The sequence below is a fragment of the Papio anubis genome, chromosome 19, assembly GCF_008728515.1.
Source record: "Papio anubis isolate 15944 chromosome 19, Panubis1.0, whole genome shotgun sequence".
NCBI lineage: Eukaryota > Metazoa > Chordata > Mammalia > Primates > Cercopithecidae > Papio > Papio anubis.
Window position 1 is genome coordinate 54,716,369 of NC_044994.1, and position 18,288 is coordinate 54,734,656.

General features: G+C 33.2%; 1 protein-coding gene across 11 annotated transcripts in view; it reads right to left on the bottom strand.

Moving 5' to 3' along the window:
• Window positions 1-18,288, bottom strand: part of PIGN (phosphatidylinositol glycan anchor biosynthesis class N) — a 138,027-nt gene that overhangs the window by 39,422 nt on the left and 80,317 nt on the right. For all 11 annotated transcript variants that reach the window (XM_003914445.5, XM_017951820.3, XM_021930195.2 and 8 more), the window contains 7 exons: window positions 18,190-18,282; window positions 16,918-17,009; window positions 14,177-14,285; window positions 12,453-12,561; window positions 8,297-8,399; window positions 2,960-3,062; window positions 1,273-1,359 (listed from right to left, as the gene is read on the bottom strand). In XM_003914445.5, the coding sequence (XP_003914494.4) occupies window positions 1,273-1,359; window positions 2,960-3,062; window positions 8,297-8,399; window positions 12,453-12,561; window positions 14,177-14,285; window positions 16,918-17,009; window positions 18,190-18,282 (696 nt within the window). The remainder of the gene's footprint in view (window positions 1-1,272; window positions 1,360-2,959; window positions 3,063-8,296; window positions 8,400-12,452; window positions 12,562-14,176; window positions 14,286-16,917; window positions 17,010-18,189; window positions 18,283-18,288) is intronic.

Genomic DNA, 18,288 nt, shown 5'->3' on the forward strand with positions numbered 1-18,288 from the left:
GAAAATAATGGCAGCAACTATAAATTTTTCTTTCAAAAAATTAAACAGAAAGGACAAGATGAAATTATAATTTAGGGAAATGCAAGGATCAATGGGTAAAGTGCTTTATTAGTATTAGCTGATTGGAAAGAACCTGTAAAGAGAGAAAGAAAGCAAAACAGAGTGAAAGCGAGAGACAGAGAGGATGGAATATGTATTTTCTGTATCTGAGAGGTCTAGACTCTGCACCATGGACAACTCAAAGGAAATGCCTCCAATACTTACAAGCCATGTATCTGATAAGGGGCTAGTATCCAAAACATACAAGGAACTCCTACAGCTAGCAAAAGTAAAATAGTCACACTTAGAAAAAGAGAGTAGAATGATGGTTGCCGAGAGGGCTGAGAGGAAAGGGGAAAGGGGAAATGTTGGTGAAAGGGTATGAAGTTTCAGTTGTGCAAGATGAATAAGGTCTAGAGATGAAAAGTACAGCATGGTGACTATAGTCAGCAATATTGTACTGTATACTTGAAATACGCTAAGAGAGTTGATCTTAAGTGTTCTCACTGCAAAAACAGAAAGAAAAAACAGTATGTGAGGCAATAGATATGATGATTAGCTTGATTGTGGTGATCATTTTACAATGTATACATATATCAAAACATCAAAATATACACTTTAAATATATACAATTTTTGTCAATTATACTTCAATAAAGCTGAATAAAATAAAATAAAGGAAATACATCCCTATGATTTCTTGCAGCTAGTCAGTGAGCCTTTCCAAACTAAGACTTTCCTCTGCCATACTGTCTTCCAAACTTCTACTATTAACAACTTTCACAACATTGCCTCTGAGGTGATCCAAAAACCTTTGTGAGACAGATGTTATGTAATATGAGTTTAGAATAAAATGCACATAAAAAGATATGAACTCATAATTGTGCTTTCTTCCAGGATGAGAGAAATTAGATTGAAGTTGGGAGTTGAAAGACTTTAGCTTTAGCTCTAATGTTTTAATTTCTTAAAAACACATTTTTAAAAAAACATATGTGACAAAATACTAATGGCTAATATCTTGAATAGTAGGAACATATATACATACGTATCATTCTTTATACTTTTCTATAGTTCAAAAAATGTTTTTATGTGAATTACATGAGAAAACTATAGTTCAGGGAGGTTAAACTACTTAATACCACTATTAAGTGATGGGCAGAAACACCTTCCATGTCTTCTTACTCCATTAAGTGGGAGTTGCAGCTCTTTAAACCAAAGTCTCAACAAAGGATACAAGGAAAAAGGCCCTACGGATGTCATCCAGATACAGCTGTCGAAACTGAGTTATATCAGTATTATAAGAGAACTGGATACTGGTAAGCTGTGAGATAATAAGAAAAATATTAATGCACAATAACAGTTGACTTATTTCTATATTTGAAGGCAAACTTACAATGGCTAAGTTACAATGGCTAGAAACATGCCCTGTGTTGACAAAAAAATAAAAAACAATAAATCTTTCCCTAGGGTTTAATTACACCTTAATAAAATCTGTCAAAAGGTAAAATAATATATAGAATACAGCTGTAGTGTTGCTATATGTGTAATAAAAGTGAGAATTGAGCTTTTTCTTATCTTATATAAATGCATCATTTTAAAATTACTATATAAATTCTTCCCTTTTCAAAGACTAATTTCTCAGAGTGTCCTGATCATCTTAAACCTAGATATGGTATCATATTAAAAGGCATGGTAAAATTAAACGTTTGTTTATTTGTCCCTCTATTAATTCTATTTGCAGAGAAATTTTCTTTCTGTAAAAAAGCAACATATTCCCGTCTTTGGTAGAACAGAAAGCCACTCAATCCAACAAGGTGAGTGCACTCTTGCTTAAACACCTTCCACAAATAGAACACTAATGGGTGAATTTAAAGGTAGACTTTCCCCACTCCTACTTCCCATGTAATTTTCTAGTAAGTTCTTGGGATGTTTTAATACTCTTTTCTAGAAAGAGATACATTTGCTTTCAGTTAAAAACATATAATTTAAAAAGTAACACAATAATCCTCAGCCTGATGAAATATTTAATATTAAGGGTAATCTCTGAGTATTTACATGAATCTGCTCAAAACTGCTTTTCGTGTATTACCTTAATATTCAAGGACTAAAAGTTTAAAACCAGTAATTATTAAATATGCCTCAACAAAGTTTCTTCTTTATTGAAATTAATCATTCTGAATTATCAATAACAATCTACAAACTCAACTGGAGCCAGATAAGGATGGATCAACTATGAAGGTATTTTCTGTAATATTCATTTTATGTGACCTTAGTAAAATTGTAAATAATCTATCACCAATTTCTCAGAATTACCATCAGCTCTAAATATAGACAAGAAACATCAATTTAATTCTATAGCCCACCATGATAAAGGTATCCTTAAAAATTGGTTGGATTTTAGCCAACTCAAAGTATTATGTGTTGCATAAACAATCTAAGATTTGGACTGAGGCCACAATCATTACGGCAGCAGAATAAGCAATCTGGATTAAGATGACCAGAAAGAGAAAAACAACAGAAACTTAAATGTCACCTTATAATCAAATTCATAAACTGACTTGTGACAACATAAAAATTCTTCTAAGATAAATTGACGGAAGGAAAAATTGGATGTGAAATATGAAAAAAAAGTAAAAAGCATTCTTTTCTCTATTCCTTCACTTATATTGACATTTTTTAAAATCAATGATTCTCAAGTAATCACTAAGAAAAGCCCAACCTACACAACAACAAAATTGTGCTTTTCTGTGATAAGTAAAAAATCTTCCTTACCAATTATTAACTTAATTAATGCCAAACAACCAAAACTTTTTAACACTAAAATTTTAAGGAGAAAGAATTTTTGAAATAACATTGCAACTTCCTTATAGGATAGAGACTAATAGTCTCAAATAAAAACAACAATGACTTTCACCAGTTACCTTTTGTTTACAGCAAACACCAGATTGTTGTAGAGTTTCTTGTTCTATGTTTATCCAGACAAACATCAAACAAGACAATACTAGTGGAAAGACAGCTTCATACCTAACAGGTGGGGAAAGGTAGAAATGAAAAAGAAAAAACAGTAAAATAAGTAAAAATGCAAATTTACACTGAGGTCTTTCTCAAAATTAAAATAATTTGATAATACTTCTAAGTCACAATATTACAAAACTTAAATTTTCTAGGCTTTCCAGAAGAAGAAAGTAGGAAACCAATATTTAAATTTTAACCCCAACATCATCTTTTTTGAGTGACATGAAATCTTGAGATAATTATGTGTTTAAAATAATAGAAATATATAAAAGCCATTCATAAAGCAAATGACAGATACACATAAAAGAGAAAGAAGGCATGAAGACAAAGGTAAAAAGATAATTCTTGAGGTAAAATTATTAACATACATAGAAGAGGAAGAGGAACACTCTAAATTTTCAAAAAAATGGGTACAACAAGAACACAAACATGAAAATTGACCTTATTGATAACATATGGAAATTAAAACAATGGTGATATATCATATTTGCCAATATTAAAACAACAGTGTTGGCCGGGCATGGTGGCTCATGCCTGTAATCCCAGCACTTTGGCAGGCCAGGGCAGGCAGAACACGAGGTCAGGAGTTCGAGACCAGTCTGGCCAGCATAGTGAAACCCTGTCTCTACTAAAAATACAAAAAATTAGCCGGGTGTGGTTGTGTGCGCCTGTAATCCCAGCTACTCAGGAGACTGAGGCAGGAGAATCGTCTTTGAGAAGATTCTGTCTCAAAAACAAAACAGTGTTGACAAGAGGGCAATGAAAAAGGAACTCTCATATGCTCTCTATGGGAATATACACTTTCTGGAAGACCATCTGATACTATGTATTAGAATCTCAAAAATATTCATATACTATAATGCAATAAGGCCATTTCTAAAAGTTTACCCTGAGAAAATAATCAGACATGTGCTACAATTTCCATTATAAAGATATCTATTGTAACACTGGTTACAGAAGGGGGAAACAGAAAACAACCTACATGTCCACAGGGGAATGATTAAATGCGTGGTACACCTACAGGCTGGAGTGTAAAAATGGACACAAAAACAAAGGAGAAGTGCTCATGAGACAACACAGTGATAGAAGCCTTTTCTAAACAGTTTCCGCTTTGTCTGGGGTAAATGTTCCACCTTCATAATCCCTAAATGTTCTATTATAGTACTTACACCGTCTTAATCACATGTTTACCTGTATGCATCTATTATTACTTTATAAAATCTTTGAAAACCAAGTCTGTGTCTGTCTCATCACCACTGCTGGCCCAGCTCACAAATATTTGCTGAGTGAGTTATTTATCTAATCAGAAGTTACAAAACAAAACAAAGACTTATTTCCTTTTTGAGTCTTTCAACTACCAAACTCTACAGCATATGGCATTATTTCCTAAAGACGAGAAAGTAAAAAAATTCCAAACACTTTAAACACTATTACAAATTATAAAATTATAACACTGAAAACTGGGCAGAAGAAAAGATTCAGGTTTCAGAAAACATACACAAATCACTTGATATATAAGACTTAGAAGGCCCAGGGATATGAACAGATACTACACACATGAGAAAATAGCATGAGTAAAACAAGTACAGAAAACTGTACAAAGCAGTGCCATATCTGACCTCTTAATATAACGTTTGATATTCTTATTTAAAAATGGAAATACCAAATACTGTTACATATTTGTTACAGATACGATGAAATAGTACTCCTCATATATAGTTTGTTGTAGATACTATACATTGGCACTGTTCTTAAGACAATTACAAGTTAAAAAAAGAAAGTTCATACCCAATGGCCCACATACACTATATGAGAAGTGAACAAAGGAAATAATCCAGACTATGAAAAAGCTTATGCATAAAAACATAACTCAAAATATTATGTGTAATAATAAAAAGTTGAAATAAAATCCATATCATGAAATATTAAATATCTATTAAAATGGTGGCTAGGAAGCCTATAAGCCACCTAGAAAATGCTTCTGAAATAATGTGAATTAGAAAAAAAGATCCAAAATAGAACATGTACTGCAATTAATTTTATGTTAAAAAGACAAATATGGGGGGGGTAACACCAGAAAGAAATATACCAGAACATTAATAAGAGTAGAGTTAATACATGATTTTATCCCTTATCCCTACTTTCCATAATGTGATGACTCTATATGTCTAGTGATTTTTTAAAAATTGAAAAACAAATATTTAGAATGCTTGTATCCCTGGCCTTTCTTTAAAGTTCAGTTCAATGTCCTTGATGGCACTAACTCAGCTTTTCTATTCAAGCTCTTTCTCTAGTCAGTCTTCGTTTCATACAACACACAACTTCATTAACTCACAGTAACTTCATTGTTTGATTTTGTAATTGCCTAACACTGTAAAATACAGCTCTTATTTTATAGGAGCTTATAACTCTATTGTATACCAGTATTACACTAACTGTTCTCTCTGTGTGTCTGCAGAGCACTCTGGACACTGGATATACGAAAGAAAAAACAACTGTTGATTAATTGAATCAAGGTACATACTCTGAACAAAAGGGGACCATAATTTTTTTAAAGATTTGCAGTTATATATGAAGTTATTGTTTCCTAATATTTAAAAACATAAATGTCATAGTTCTACAAATAGTAGAATTTATTTATTTCCTTTTAAAAAACTATACATTATGATCATTTTCTTTTGTAAAATGTAGATGAATAAACCAGATAAAGATAATCTTCCTATGGGACTTTATCTCTTAAGACAATCAATATTTTGTATAAAGTCTGTATATCTGCATTAATAAACTGAAATATCAATGAAATGTCATCACAGGCTCAGGGAGAACATAATGAAAACTTACTAAATTAGGATCTGCTGGTTTGGTCTCTGTGCAAATTGAATAGGGCTGACAAGGCATTCAGCTTTGTATTATAGTTTGCTAAGCAAAGGAATAATGCAAAGAAAATTTCAAAGGGAAATGTTTAACCAGCACTAACCAAGAGAACAAGCTATTTTCAAGTATTACAATAGCTCCATTTGCATAAAATAATTAAGTGCTGATTAAAAATGAATCTTCTTTATTCATTAAATCAAGAATGCATTGTAAGAATGTAGGATTACTATTGTTGTATTTCTATATTATAATATAACTATATTTCTTTTAAATATTCTGTAATTCTGAATATTCAATAATTTACACAGAGAACCCTCCAGGTCATCCAAAATGGGTAAGGCTGAATCATAACAGGTGGACTATGTTTTGCAAAACTGATTTGACACTGAGAAAATGTACTGATTGAAATGACTGAATTGTGCTATTTCAAGATACTCTTTTCAATTTTTTTTGGCAAAGCTAGATACACTTTCTGATGTTGAATAATATATCTCTTAATGAATTCATTAATAAGGTCATATAGTGCCTTATTCTGATTTTAGGTATAGATTTTCCCTTTTTAGATTTTCTTAAGTTATGATTCTGATTATGCTTATTATGATAATTTGTTTTGGCATCTCCTATGACTATTAAATTGATAATTTAAAATACTATGTAAGTTACATGATTAATCATGCTACCTTATGAAATAGTTTTTTTACTCAAAATTAAACTTCAGTTATCTTTGTTTCTTGATCTCCTTTTCTAATCCAGCAAATCAGATCTATTTTTATACTTGTTTACATTTTTTAATCAACTACACATCCCTTTAAATCTGTTTATTGTTTTAGAATTTGAAAGTTCAAAAAAGAGAAAGGCCTATTGATTAAGAGACTGTACAGAAGTTAGTACATATTTCTGGATACTTTCAAACATTTATTTCCTTAAATCAACCTCTGGGTGTAATCTCTTAATAAAATTCATGAGTCTCCCTGAAACGGTAGGTTAGAATAGAAGTTATTTTAACTTCTGCTTTCTTATATAGATCAAAAACTTGTGCATAGCCAAATTCATTTTTACTCTCATAGATTCTAATTTAATAAAATTATTTATCCTGAAATTTCACTAATAAAGGGGGAAACTGTAAAAGATTTTAAGCTCTCATGTTCATCACTCTTGAATAACAGATGCTCATAAATTTCCAGTTTTATTTTAAAGTTCTATTTCAAAGGTCTAAATCTCAAAGAAAGCCTCTCCTAAAATCTTGTTAGGTAGCTGGTAAAAAGTTCCATGACATTTGTATCACATCTTCAGAGCTGTGGCCCACATCTGGTTAGGCAGGGGGAAGGGAAACAAAAGGAGATAGACAGCTTTGGTGAAAAAAAGGTTTAGGGCCCCACTGGATCATCTCTTATATGAGACTACAAGAACTCCTGAGGTCTAGGTCACTTAGGGTGTTAGGGTCTACTGTGGGAAGACTTTGAGAACACCTCTAATTTTGAATTATGACAACTAAGTTTCCAAAAGGGAGAACCTGAGCCTTAGACCCCAAATGGCTTTACAAAATCATTTGAACTGTGAATAATCTCATAGCATAATGGTGAATCCCTAGGTTTAGTCTAACTTCAATCAAGATTCTGTATTTGGGCTAAAATTCAAACTGTTTATGAGTGGTGTTTATTCACTGTTTTTTCTAGTCATAGTTTGTTATAATGTGCACATTTCTTATCCTCATAAAGATTTAAGTAAGGACAAAATTCAAAAACAAGAAAAGAATTCTTCAAAGATAACGGACAGAGTACATCCCTGTCTTCACTGAGTTCTAGAAAATGCTTTGGGATTCACCCCAAGTCAAGCTGCTGATTTTTTGTTTTCTTTTGTTTTGTTTTGGTAAGCAAATTTCAATCTTAAACAAAAATCTTTAAAAGTTTTGGGAAAATATTCTGAAGGTTCTCTGAATCAAATGAATATTTGAATTGTGAGATGTGTAAGATTTAAAAAGTACTATATTCAAAGAAGAATGGCCAAATCAAAGCATAATTTAAGATGGATACAAGGAATGCAATAAAAAATAAAAGTCAATGAGACTTAAAATTCTTCCATAATCAATCAGAATTTTCTAACATTATAGTTAAGTGATATTTTAGCAACTTCAGAAAAGAGAAACACAAAGACAGCAAGCAATACTATGAAATTGATTAAAAAAAAAGGAAACAGAAGATTACAGATCAAGTCAGATATAGTTCTCACTGAGAAGTAAATATTTATAATGTATCCCTCAAGATTTAGAAAACATTTTTCATTTCCAGAAGTTAAACACTAATAGAGAAAATACCAATATATCATTTAAAACTTGCTGCTATAAAATTAAATTGTTAAAAAGTTTATACCCTGTGCTTAGAAGTAGGTAGGTTGACATCAATGAAAGAAGTATGCTGAACAATCGCTGAAAGACAGCTGGAGAACTCAGTAGTGGCACAAACAAGGAAGAGGCTGCAATGAAACAAAACAGGTCATTTGTCAGTACAAGAGACACAAAAAAATGTTAGTGTAGAGCCAGGCATGGTGGCTCACACCTGTAATCTCAGCACTTTGGGAGGCTGAGGCAGGTGGATCACCTGATGTCAGGAGTTCGAGACCAGCCTTGCCAACATGGTAAAACTCCCATCTTTACCAAAAATACAAAAATTAGCCGGGTGTGGTGGCAGGCGCCTGTAATCCCAGCTACTTAGGAGGCTGAGGTAGGAGAATTGCTTGAACTCGGGAGGCGGAGGTTGCAGTGAGCAGAGATTGCACCATTGCACTCCAGCCTAGGTGACAAGAGTGAAACTCCATCTCAAAAACAAAAACAAAAAAAGTTACTGTAGAAGCCCTGAATAATCTAGTATTTACGGCATTTATTGCTTTGTGACCTTGAACATGAGGCTACATTTCCCCTAATTATAGTCAAGCCTCACATTTTTAATTAATATTACATTTCATTGTTTTAACTATGCTCAGATTTTCTCAATTTATATTCAGCTCAGATCACTGTAATAATATTAACTCAAAAATGAATTATTTTCTAATGAAATAAAAGTATTACTCAAGATTTAGCACCCTTTGCTTAATTAGGCATTTATATCTTAGTTCAAAGACAACTTACTCCTCAGAAACTGATTTTTTCCTAACCCCTTCCTTCTCCAAGTTTTCCCACTGTAAAGTATGCACTGACAGCTGCAGTATGCCCCTTGGAAAAGAGAACAGGAATGAGTTCACCATGCATGAGAGTTGTATTAACTCTCCCCCAGGATAATAAAAGGAACTACCCAAGCGGAGGAAGGGCAGATGAAGTGGGTGGGGTGGCAAAATGTAAACTCCTCCATCCCTATTCTGGGAAGGAAATGTGCGTAACTTCCTAATCCCCCTAGTGCTCTAGAGTTTGAAGATAGACAAGTTGGGATGAAATCCCGGCTGAATCACTTACTAATTGCTCAAACTATAGGGCAAGTTCATTAACTGATCTAAGCAGAAATTTACCCACCTATCAAATAGAGATGACATTAAAAAGTTGTGAAGATTAAATACAATTTCACCTATACAATGTTCGCTGAGCATAGTGCCTAGCACATAGTGCTTAGTAACTGTTAACTGTGGTTATTATTATTAGTCAACATCTTCTAAATTAATTTACGTGTAACGTCAATTTCATCTAAAGTCAAGTCACTGCAAGATTTAAGACTATGAAGTTATATTTTTAATACCCTTACATGAGTAGCTTCTGACTTTTTTCCAGATGTGTAGTTCCGATCATAATCAACTGATACATATTTTAACTGGAAGAAATAACATTTCAATATCTCTGATTTTAAAAGTCAGTTAATCTGTTGGACAAATGATGGTTGTTAAAAAATAAAAAATAAATAAAAAGTAAATAATAAAAGTCAGTTCAAATGAGACCTCTTCCGTAAAACTGTACACATTTTCTGTCCTTGTTCTACTTTTGTCTAAATGCTTGATAAGGTACTAAAGGGGAAATAAGAGTCTCTATTCTAAATGACATAAGTAGAACCAATTTCAAAACATACCGTCCATTTGGAGATCATAGCATATTAAGCAAAAATGTTCATTAAAGCTAGACCATGGTGTATCTGTGCCTAAAAGAGATCTTTGGAGATACTGATGACTTACCTATGAGTTAACTTTATTTCATGTCTTACATCATTTTGTAGGTATCCTCTAGAAGCTAGCTCTACCAATACCAAGAAGGAAAGATCTTGTTTAAAATACATGCCCAGAGAAACTTTCATGTTTGGAGAACAACAGCAATAAACTGATTCTAAATCTCCTCCTCACCATTCCAAAACAATAATCAAATAAACAAGGACAATTAAAAAAAAACCATACAGGATACTCCAAATAGAGAAAGAAGCATATAAAACACTGCATAATGTATAAGTGTGCTCTACTACAACATAAGAAGATTTGACAGAATCTTATTGACAGAATCTTCAATTTGTTGTAGTAGAGCACACTCACACATTATGCAGTGTTTTATATGCTTCTTGAGAACAAGCCTAAGAGTCATGTTAGTAAACATGAATGAGCTCAACTCACCTTTTTATTTAAAAGAAAAAAAATTGTGGAATTGGCACATAAAGCAAAACCTAACTCTAGGCAGAACACAGGAACTAAACTTAAAACACAGTGATTCTAAAAGGCTAAAAATAAAGGCTAATGGAAACAGTACAAAATCTAGAGTTGCAATCCTGATACCAAAGTATACTTTAGACCAAAAACAATCAATAAGGAAAAGAAGAACACTTTATGATGTTAAAAGTGACATTCCACAATGATAATGTAATAGTTATGAATATTTTGCTGCAAACAACATAACCTAAAACAAAATTATGACATCCTTCACAGAAATAGAAAATAAAATCCTAAAATTCATATGGAACCACAAAAGACTCTGAATAGCTAAAGCAATCCTGAGCTTTTAAAAAGAGAGCAAAGCTGGAGGCATCATGAAGTCATGCTGAAGGCATGATTTCAAAGTATACTACAAAGCTATAGTAACCCAAACAACATGGTACTGGCATAGAAACAGACACATAGGTGAATGGAACAGAATAGAGAACCCAGAAATAAATCCACACATTTATAGCCAACTCATTTAGACAAAGGCACCAAGAACATACATTGAGGAAAGGACCGTCTCTCCAATAAATAGTGCTAGGAAAATGGAATATCCATATTCAAAACAATAAAACAAGACCCTTATCTCTTACCACATAAAAAAGAAATGAACTCAAAATGGATTAAAGACTTAAATGTAAGACCTGAAACTATGAAACTACTAGAAGAAAACATTGGGAAAACACTTCAGGACAGTAGTCTGACAAAGATGTTTTGGGTAAGACCTCAAAAGCACAGGTAACAAAAGCAAAAGTAGACAAATGGGATTATATCAAGATTAAAAGCTTCTGCATAGCAAAGGAAACCATCAACAGAGTGAAGAGACAACCTACAGAATGAGAGAAAATATTTGCAAACTACCCATCTGACAAGGAATTAATAAACAAAATATATAAAAAGTATAAACAATTGAACAGCAAAAAACCTATTAATTCAACTAAAAAATGGGCAAATGATCTGAGTAGACATTTCTCAAAAGAAGACGTACAAATGGCCAACAGGTATATGAAAAAATATTCACTATCGCTAATCTTCAAAGAAATGCAAATCAAAACCACAATGAGATATCATCTCGCCCCAGTTAGAACTGCTATTATCAAAAAGACAAAAAATAGCAGATGCTGGCAATGATGTGGAGACGGGGGAAACTTTGTACATTGTTGGTGGGAATGTAAGTTAGCACAGCCATTCATGAGGGGTGGGCCCCCATGACCCAAACAACAAAAATCATCAAAAGATGTAAAAAAGCGTATGTCAAATTATTCACTGGCATTACAAAGTGTCTTCTCTGAACAAAAAACTTGGGCTCAAAACTTGCTCTTGTCTTCCAACTGGAAGGGAAAACCTAAGTCCTAAAATTACATGTTTGCTTCACACATATATTTCAACATTCTCAATTAAGAGGACTACATAGAAAAATATGCTTTCAAATGTCTAACTAGCTTTAAAAAATATGTAAGGTATACTAGTCGATGTTATTTTCAGGAAGGGAAACAGATAAAATTTAAACATTTCCCAGTCCCTGTGTAAGAACAGAGAATTTATGAATTGGCATGAAAATGAAGCATAAGATCCTCTTCACCCTTTTCTCTTTTGGAATCACTTAGTCAAATCTTATAAGACGTTAATAAATACATAGCTTTATTATCAGGTCATAAATATTCTATCCAATTATCTTAGTAACACATGCATGCACATGAGAATTCTCTTTGTTAAATTCCAGCAAGAGTTAGAAATAATAGCTCGTTATTATTATTTTCCTGCAACAAAATTATTTCTTTCAATAACAATGATACAGACATAAACAGATCATTTAAAAATAACTAAGTTGATATCAAATTACCTCACTTGGTTTGAGTGGCCTCTTACCTAATGTTGCCCAGCTAATAATTTGATTCATAAGAGGCAGTCCTTGCTTCCTAAGTAGACTACTCTGGGTGCTATACACAACATACATGGAGAGCACTGTGCTCAGCACCTAAAGACAAAGATGAAATAAGTTAAAAAAAGGGAAGGTAGTGAAAGACTATAACTAGCAAGAACATAAGACAGTCTTATTTCTGAGATGTTAAAATCTGGAAAAAATGTGTATCTTGGAATCAATGAAATACAGTGGACAGTAGGTGATGCAAGTTAATAAACCTAATGCAAAAATGAATTTTGTAACAGAGTTACCTAATACTCAGGGGTATGTCTAACAAAGCACATAAGAATGTTAGCATGATATTCTTGGCTACCCTAGAGAGAGATCCAGAAACATTCACTTCTGTGGAAGCACTCATTATTCTGGATACATTCTGTCAAAGCTACTACGGCTTAAGTGTAAAGCCAGTCAGAGTACCATTTAAAAAGAAACATATGTTTCAATGGCTTGACAGGATTTTTGACAAAAAATTTCTTCTCTTTTTATAAGTTCCCTGTCGCTCTCCAAGAATGAATTTAACTTGTGATGTAATCTTTCAAATGTTGTGTATTTTTATTTCAGAGTGTTCTTGGAAATACCATCTACTATCCCAGCTCTATTCTTGAGGAAATTTTTTAGAAGACTCATATGAGTTTTGCTTGTTGTCTGTGATCTAAACATGGTTATTTATTTATTTATTTATTTATTCGGTTAAAAAGAAAAACAGATGTTTTCCATCCTTATCTATGGAAAAAGTTGTCATTTTATAGACTATCACATGATACGATGTTCGTCACAACCCTATTAGATATTATCTCTACAGATTAAAAACAAACTGAAGTGGCTGGGTGTGGTGGCTCATGCCTGTAATCCCAGGACTTTGGGAGGCCGGGGCCGGTAGATCACCTGAGGTCAGGAGTTCAAGACCAGCCTGGCCAACATGGTGAAACCCCGAGTCTACTAAATATACAACATTAGCCAGGCGTAGTGGCTCACGCCTGTAATCCCAGCTACTCAGGAAGCTGAGGCAGGAGAATCGCTTGAACCCAGAAGGCAGAGGTTACAGTGAGCTGAGATTGCACTACTGCACTCCAGCCTGGGTGACAAGAGCAAGACTCCATCTCAATAAACACACACACACACACAGAGAGAAATCAAATTACTAAAAAGTACCCATCTAGTATGCAGCGTAACTGGGAACTGACTCAATTTTGAAACATCAAGTTAAAAGTTATTTTCACCACACAAAAGCCACTAACCATGCTGAAGTTTATTTTCACCTGGGACATTAACTGAAGTCTTAAACTGGCTATTCTTAATATAAACATACCCCAGGCTGCTTTCACTTCAAAGAAGTGACCTTCCCTGACCCAAATGAGGACAAGGTAGAATCTCAGTCCAGAGGAAGCCCTTTTCAGTTCAACTTTTTATCAATACAGGTGTCCCTTCAGTTTCGGCAACCTCTGCTCTTCAGGCATCACTGGGCTGCCTCTTATGGACCTTTTGCTATTTCATACCTCTTAAAGAACACATTTCCATGTAGCATCTTAAACGGAAAGCTTTCTTCTCAGCTGGCAGATACTAAGTAGCATAAAGGTAATGGCATTTTATGAACATAATTAAATATAACCATAGGATACATTTTTGGTATATCATTAGTATAACATAGTATTGAAAATCTGTAACAGACCTGTAATAGATGTACCAACAGCTCTTCCTTTCTAAAGCTATCTTTTCTTTTCATGAGAGATGTTACAACACACAGGGATAGCAGAAGAACCAGCAAGCCTGCACCCATCCTGTTTTGAAATACAATTCACAATTTTAAATTTTCTTCAGATATTTACTGAATACGTAACAGATGGAACTATGAGACATCTAACTCTAATACAGAACCTCTCGGTCATTTGGCTTAATTAAGAGGAAGTAGCAAAAGGGTACATTTTAAGATTTTTAAGAACACTTTTAAGTTTAAGATTTTAAGAAAACTTAAAATCTTAGGATAAAGATACTGCTGGATGTGGTTATTTGCAACTTCTCCCCACAATTTTTTAAGTATGTCTACCTTACTTCTATAATTTAATTTTTAAAAATTTTAGGCATATCAAATACTATAATATGTAGCCTGAATTGGGCAAATTCACAAAAATTTACAATATAAAGCATAACTAAACAAGTATATTATCAGTATCTACAACATGTATTTTGTGATTATGAAACTTACTCATGCAAAAAGTATCTACATATATAACCCATATTATTTCTAGCAGGAAAAACAGCTCCCTTCTGTGACAGACCTTGGTATTTTCCTCAGCTGCTCCTGGCTGAGGGAAGAGGTAGGCAGTGGTCACATGGGTGGCATGCAGGTGAGGTATTTGTACAGTAATGAAACAACAAATTACACCTTTCAAGAACACCAGGTATAGTATGTTTCCTAAAGTCAAAGGTGACTGATCCCAGGGAAATGGTGCCCTACTGTTGAGCTCTGTCTCACCTCCTTAACATCTGAATAACATAGTACAGCCAAAATGATGCTGAGGATGAAATCCGGAACCCAAATAGAACTAAGAGAAAAGGAATTGGTTGAAGAGAAAAAAAGAAAGAGCAAAAAGCAGAGCTGGACACCTAAGAAGAATGCAAAGCGGGAATCCCCAGAAAAATGCTTGATGGTTGTTGCTGATGCTTCAAATACAATCTTTGAGAATCCTAAGGAGAAAGGTAATCATATATTCAACATGGGTTATCATTAAAATTTAGGAAAAAATAGTCACATATGACCAAGATTCTTTGCTTTTTCTTTTTCTCTTTCTTAAGTTTTAAAATACTTTGGTATTTAAATTTATTGGCATATATGTTTTTACTTTAGAACACTGGAGTACCAGACATTACAACTATGTTGTACACATGTTTGCTTTTTCCTTTAATTGTATCCTTAAATGTTTCATAAAATGACATCTTTGTAATTTTCTGAAGAAGGGAGATGCTGTGACAGATGAAAAGGAGAGTAGAAGTTTCCCCATGAACCAGGAATCAAAATAAATAAGTTGCAAATATAGCTAGTAGGATAAACTTAAAATCACTGAGCAATTTAAATTTAGAGGGAAACAATATAATTTTCTAAAATATAAATTAGATTTCTCATATTTTAACAAGTTTATTTGCTTCCCACATTCATCCTTAATAGAATATGCAAGTGGCAAATTTATACAATTTCCTTCCCTTTGAGCATATGTTAAATTCTGCTCAACTATGCCAATACTGCTTGAGCAGGACTGATAGGCAGAGACTGATGAAGGGAAGGAAAGGGGCTTTAGAGAAACGTTACAAGAGCTTACAGAGCAATCTGAAGCAAGAAATAAATGAAAATATTTGAATTCATTTTCTCACGTACTACTTGTAGGTTACGAAAGTTGCAAAATATTTTGACTTAGTAACACTCTAATGAAGTATGGCTTAGATAGTATGGTGTTAGAATTCAATACAATTATTTTGAGCTCTGCTAATAAATTGACTTCCTGGGATAATTCCTGATCTATTCCATATTGGTAGTCTCATATAAATAGGAGAAAATGTATAGAATCTCATAAATCAGCACATATTTTTACAAAATATTATTTAGCTAATCTTCCTTGATTTAAAAATGTTTTTAAAAACGCTTATAGCGTTCTGAAGAAAGTAACAAAGATGATTTAATTTCTAATTCCCATGATTAGAAAATAAGAGAGGAAATGTTAAATGAAATAATGATCACACACACACTCAAACAGCCCATAATTTACTTGACAATAAAGTGCAGTTAAAAGCAAAGGTAACCAGTTATTTTATAGATTTATTTAGGTCTATTGAAGACAAATAAATATAGCAGCATAGTAGGGAATTTAGGTAAGATATGCAGAAGAATTTTCAAACAATTTGAGTGGTTAAATATGGGAAAGCTGGCAAGGTAAATAGAGTTTCCTCCCACATAGATCTTTACATTCAATTTAGAATAGCAGAAAATTTAATTTTTACATGACATTTTAGTGTTGACATGATTGAAGCAAAGAGGGCTAACACAGTATCTTTGAGACCTTTCTGTTTCAGCAACAGAACTTTTTTTTCATATGAAACTAAAACTTTCACTGATTCCTCCAAGTATAAAAGAAAGAAAACCTTCTAGACTTAAACAAACAAACAAAAAAAAATGGGGAGCATTTTAAGTTATCAGTGGCACAATTTCATTATGAAAGCCCGGAAGCATCTACTAGGAGGTTTAATGACTCTTAGAACTTAGGCTAAACTCATGACTAATGGTTTGATATTGGTATTTTAAATTCCCATTAGTTCACATGATTTTAAATTCTTGACTAAGATTAGGTTCAAATTTTACAGTGTTACTTGAGGAAAAAGAGAAACTATTGAAAAGAAAAGAAAATACAGTATTATTCATACACTAGAGAGATGTCTGGCTTTCGACCTACAACCGGCATCAGTGGGAACACCGCCAGGAGCACAGAGAAGAAAGCCCAACTCAGTGAGGTCACCTAAAATCAAGAAGAAAGTTATCTTTAGACAAACAGGGTATAGAAAACTATCATCAGTGTTTCACAGGCTATATGACTGTGAAGGTAAAAGGAAAATGCAAAGTCTTACAGCTATTTATTATTTTATTTTTCAAATACTTTCTAGCAGAATCAACAGCTAACTACTTTAAAAAGTAATAGTTACTATTTGTGAAGGACCTGTTGCATAGCAAGTATAGTATTAGGTGTAATATGAGCATTTCCTCATTTAATTCTCACAATAACCTCCAGAGGCAGATACTATTCTTCCCAATGCATCAGATGATGAAACAGAGCCCAGATAAGTTAAAATATAAGTAGTACCAGGTCCATGACAAGTAAATAAAATAACCAGGATTTAAACCTGCATAAAGTGCTTCACTCAATTTATGTTAGACCATCTACTGATGAAGACATCTACAAAAAAGGGGCCTACAATAATCATCAAACAATTGAGCCCAGAAGGAAAATAAGTAAAACTACTTTTGTAATTAGATTAAGATCCCTCACAAATTAAAAGATCAATAATCCCATTCTTTGAAGTTTTTTTTTATAAATTCTCAGAGTAGAAAGAAGATATCTTCCTGCTACCTCTATCAAAAAGTATGAAAGTGGAAATAGGAGAGCATTCTTTGTAGAAGCACATTGTAATTCCCTACCTAGCTGAAGGAAGAAAATCAAGACTCAAAATATTTTAATAATTTAATAATTATATATCTATAATAAATACACACTTCTCCAGAAAAAAAAAAAACAAAAAACAAAAACTGAGTGTTTCAGAGTAAGGAGGGAGATGTCTCCTGTGACTCAAGTTCAGAGTGCAGACCCCTAAGCCACTGGGCTGTGCTGGGCTACTCCTCTCCTGGTCCATTATCAAGATATTTGAAGCTAAACAAATCCAGGAAGTGCTTCAAAGATGGACATATCAGTACAACTTATATAGCACCTCAATTACCACATAACTGGCCCATTTTGATGTGAAAGTCTAAGTGAATTACTGAAACCTTACAGGTAATGTCAGTCATCCTATCAATATGACTAGGCTCTTTTATGTAAGAACACATTCTACCCTTTTCTTTAAAAATAAACAGTTCCTTAAGTTACATATGTGTCAAAACAAAGTAGTTACTAATCTGTCCTATGTCAAAATGAGTACTCATACCTTTGCTCGAGTCCACAGCCGAGTGAGAAATGGCCAAACCGCAAAGGCAGTAAGTCCAGCGGTAAGCATACAGCGGTAGAAAAAACTGAGAACCTAGTA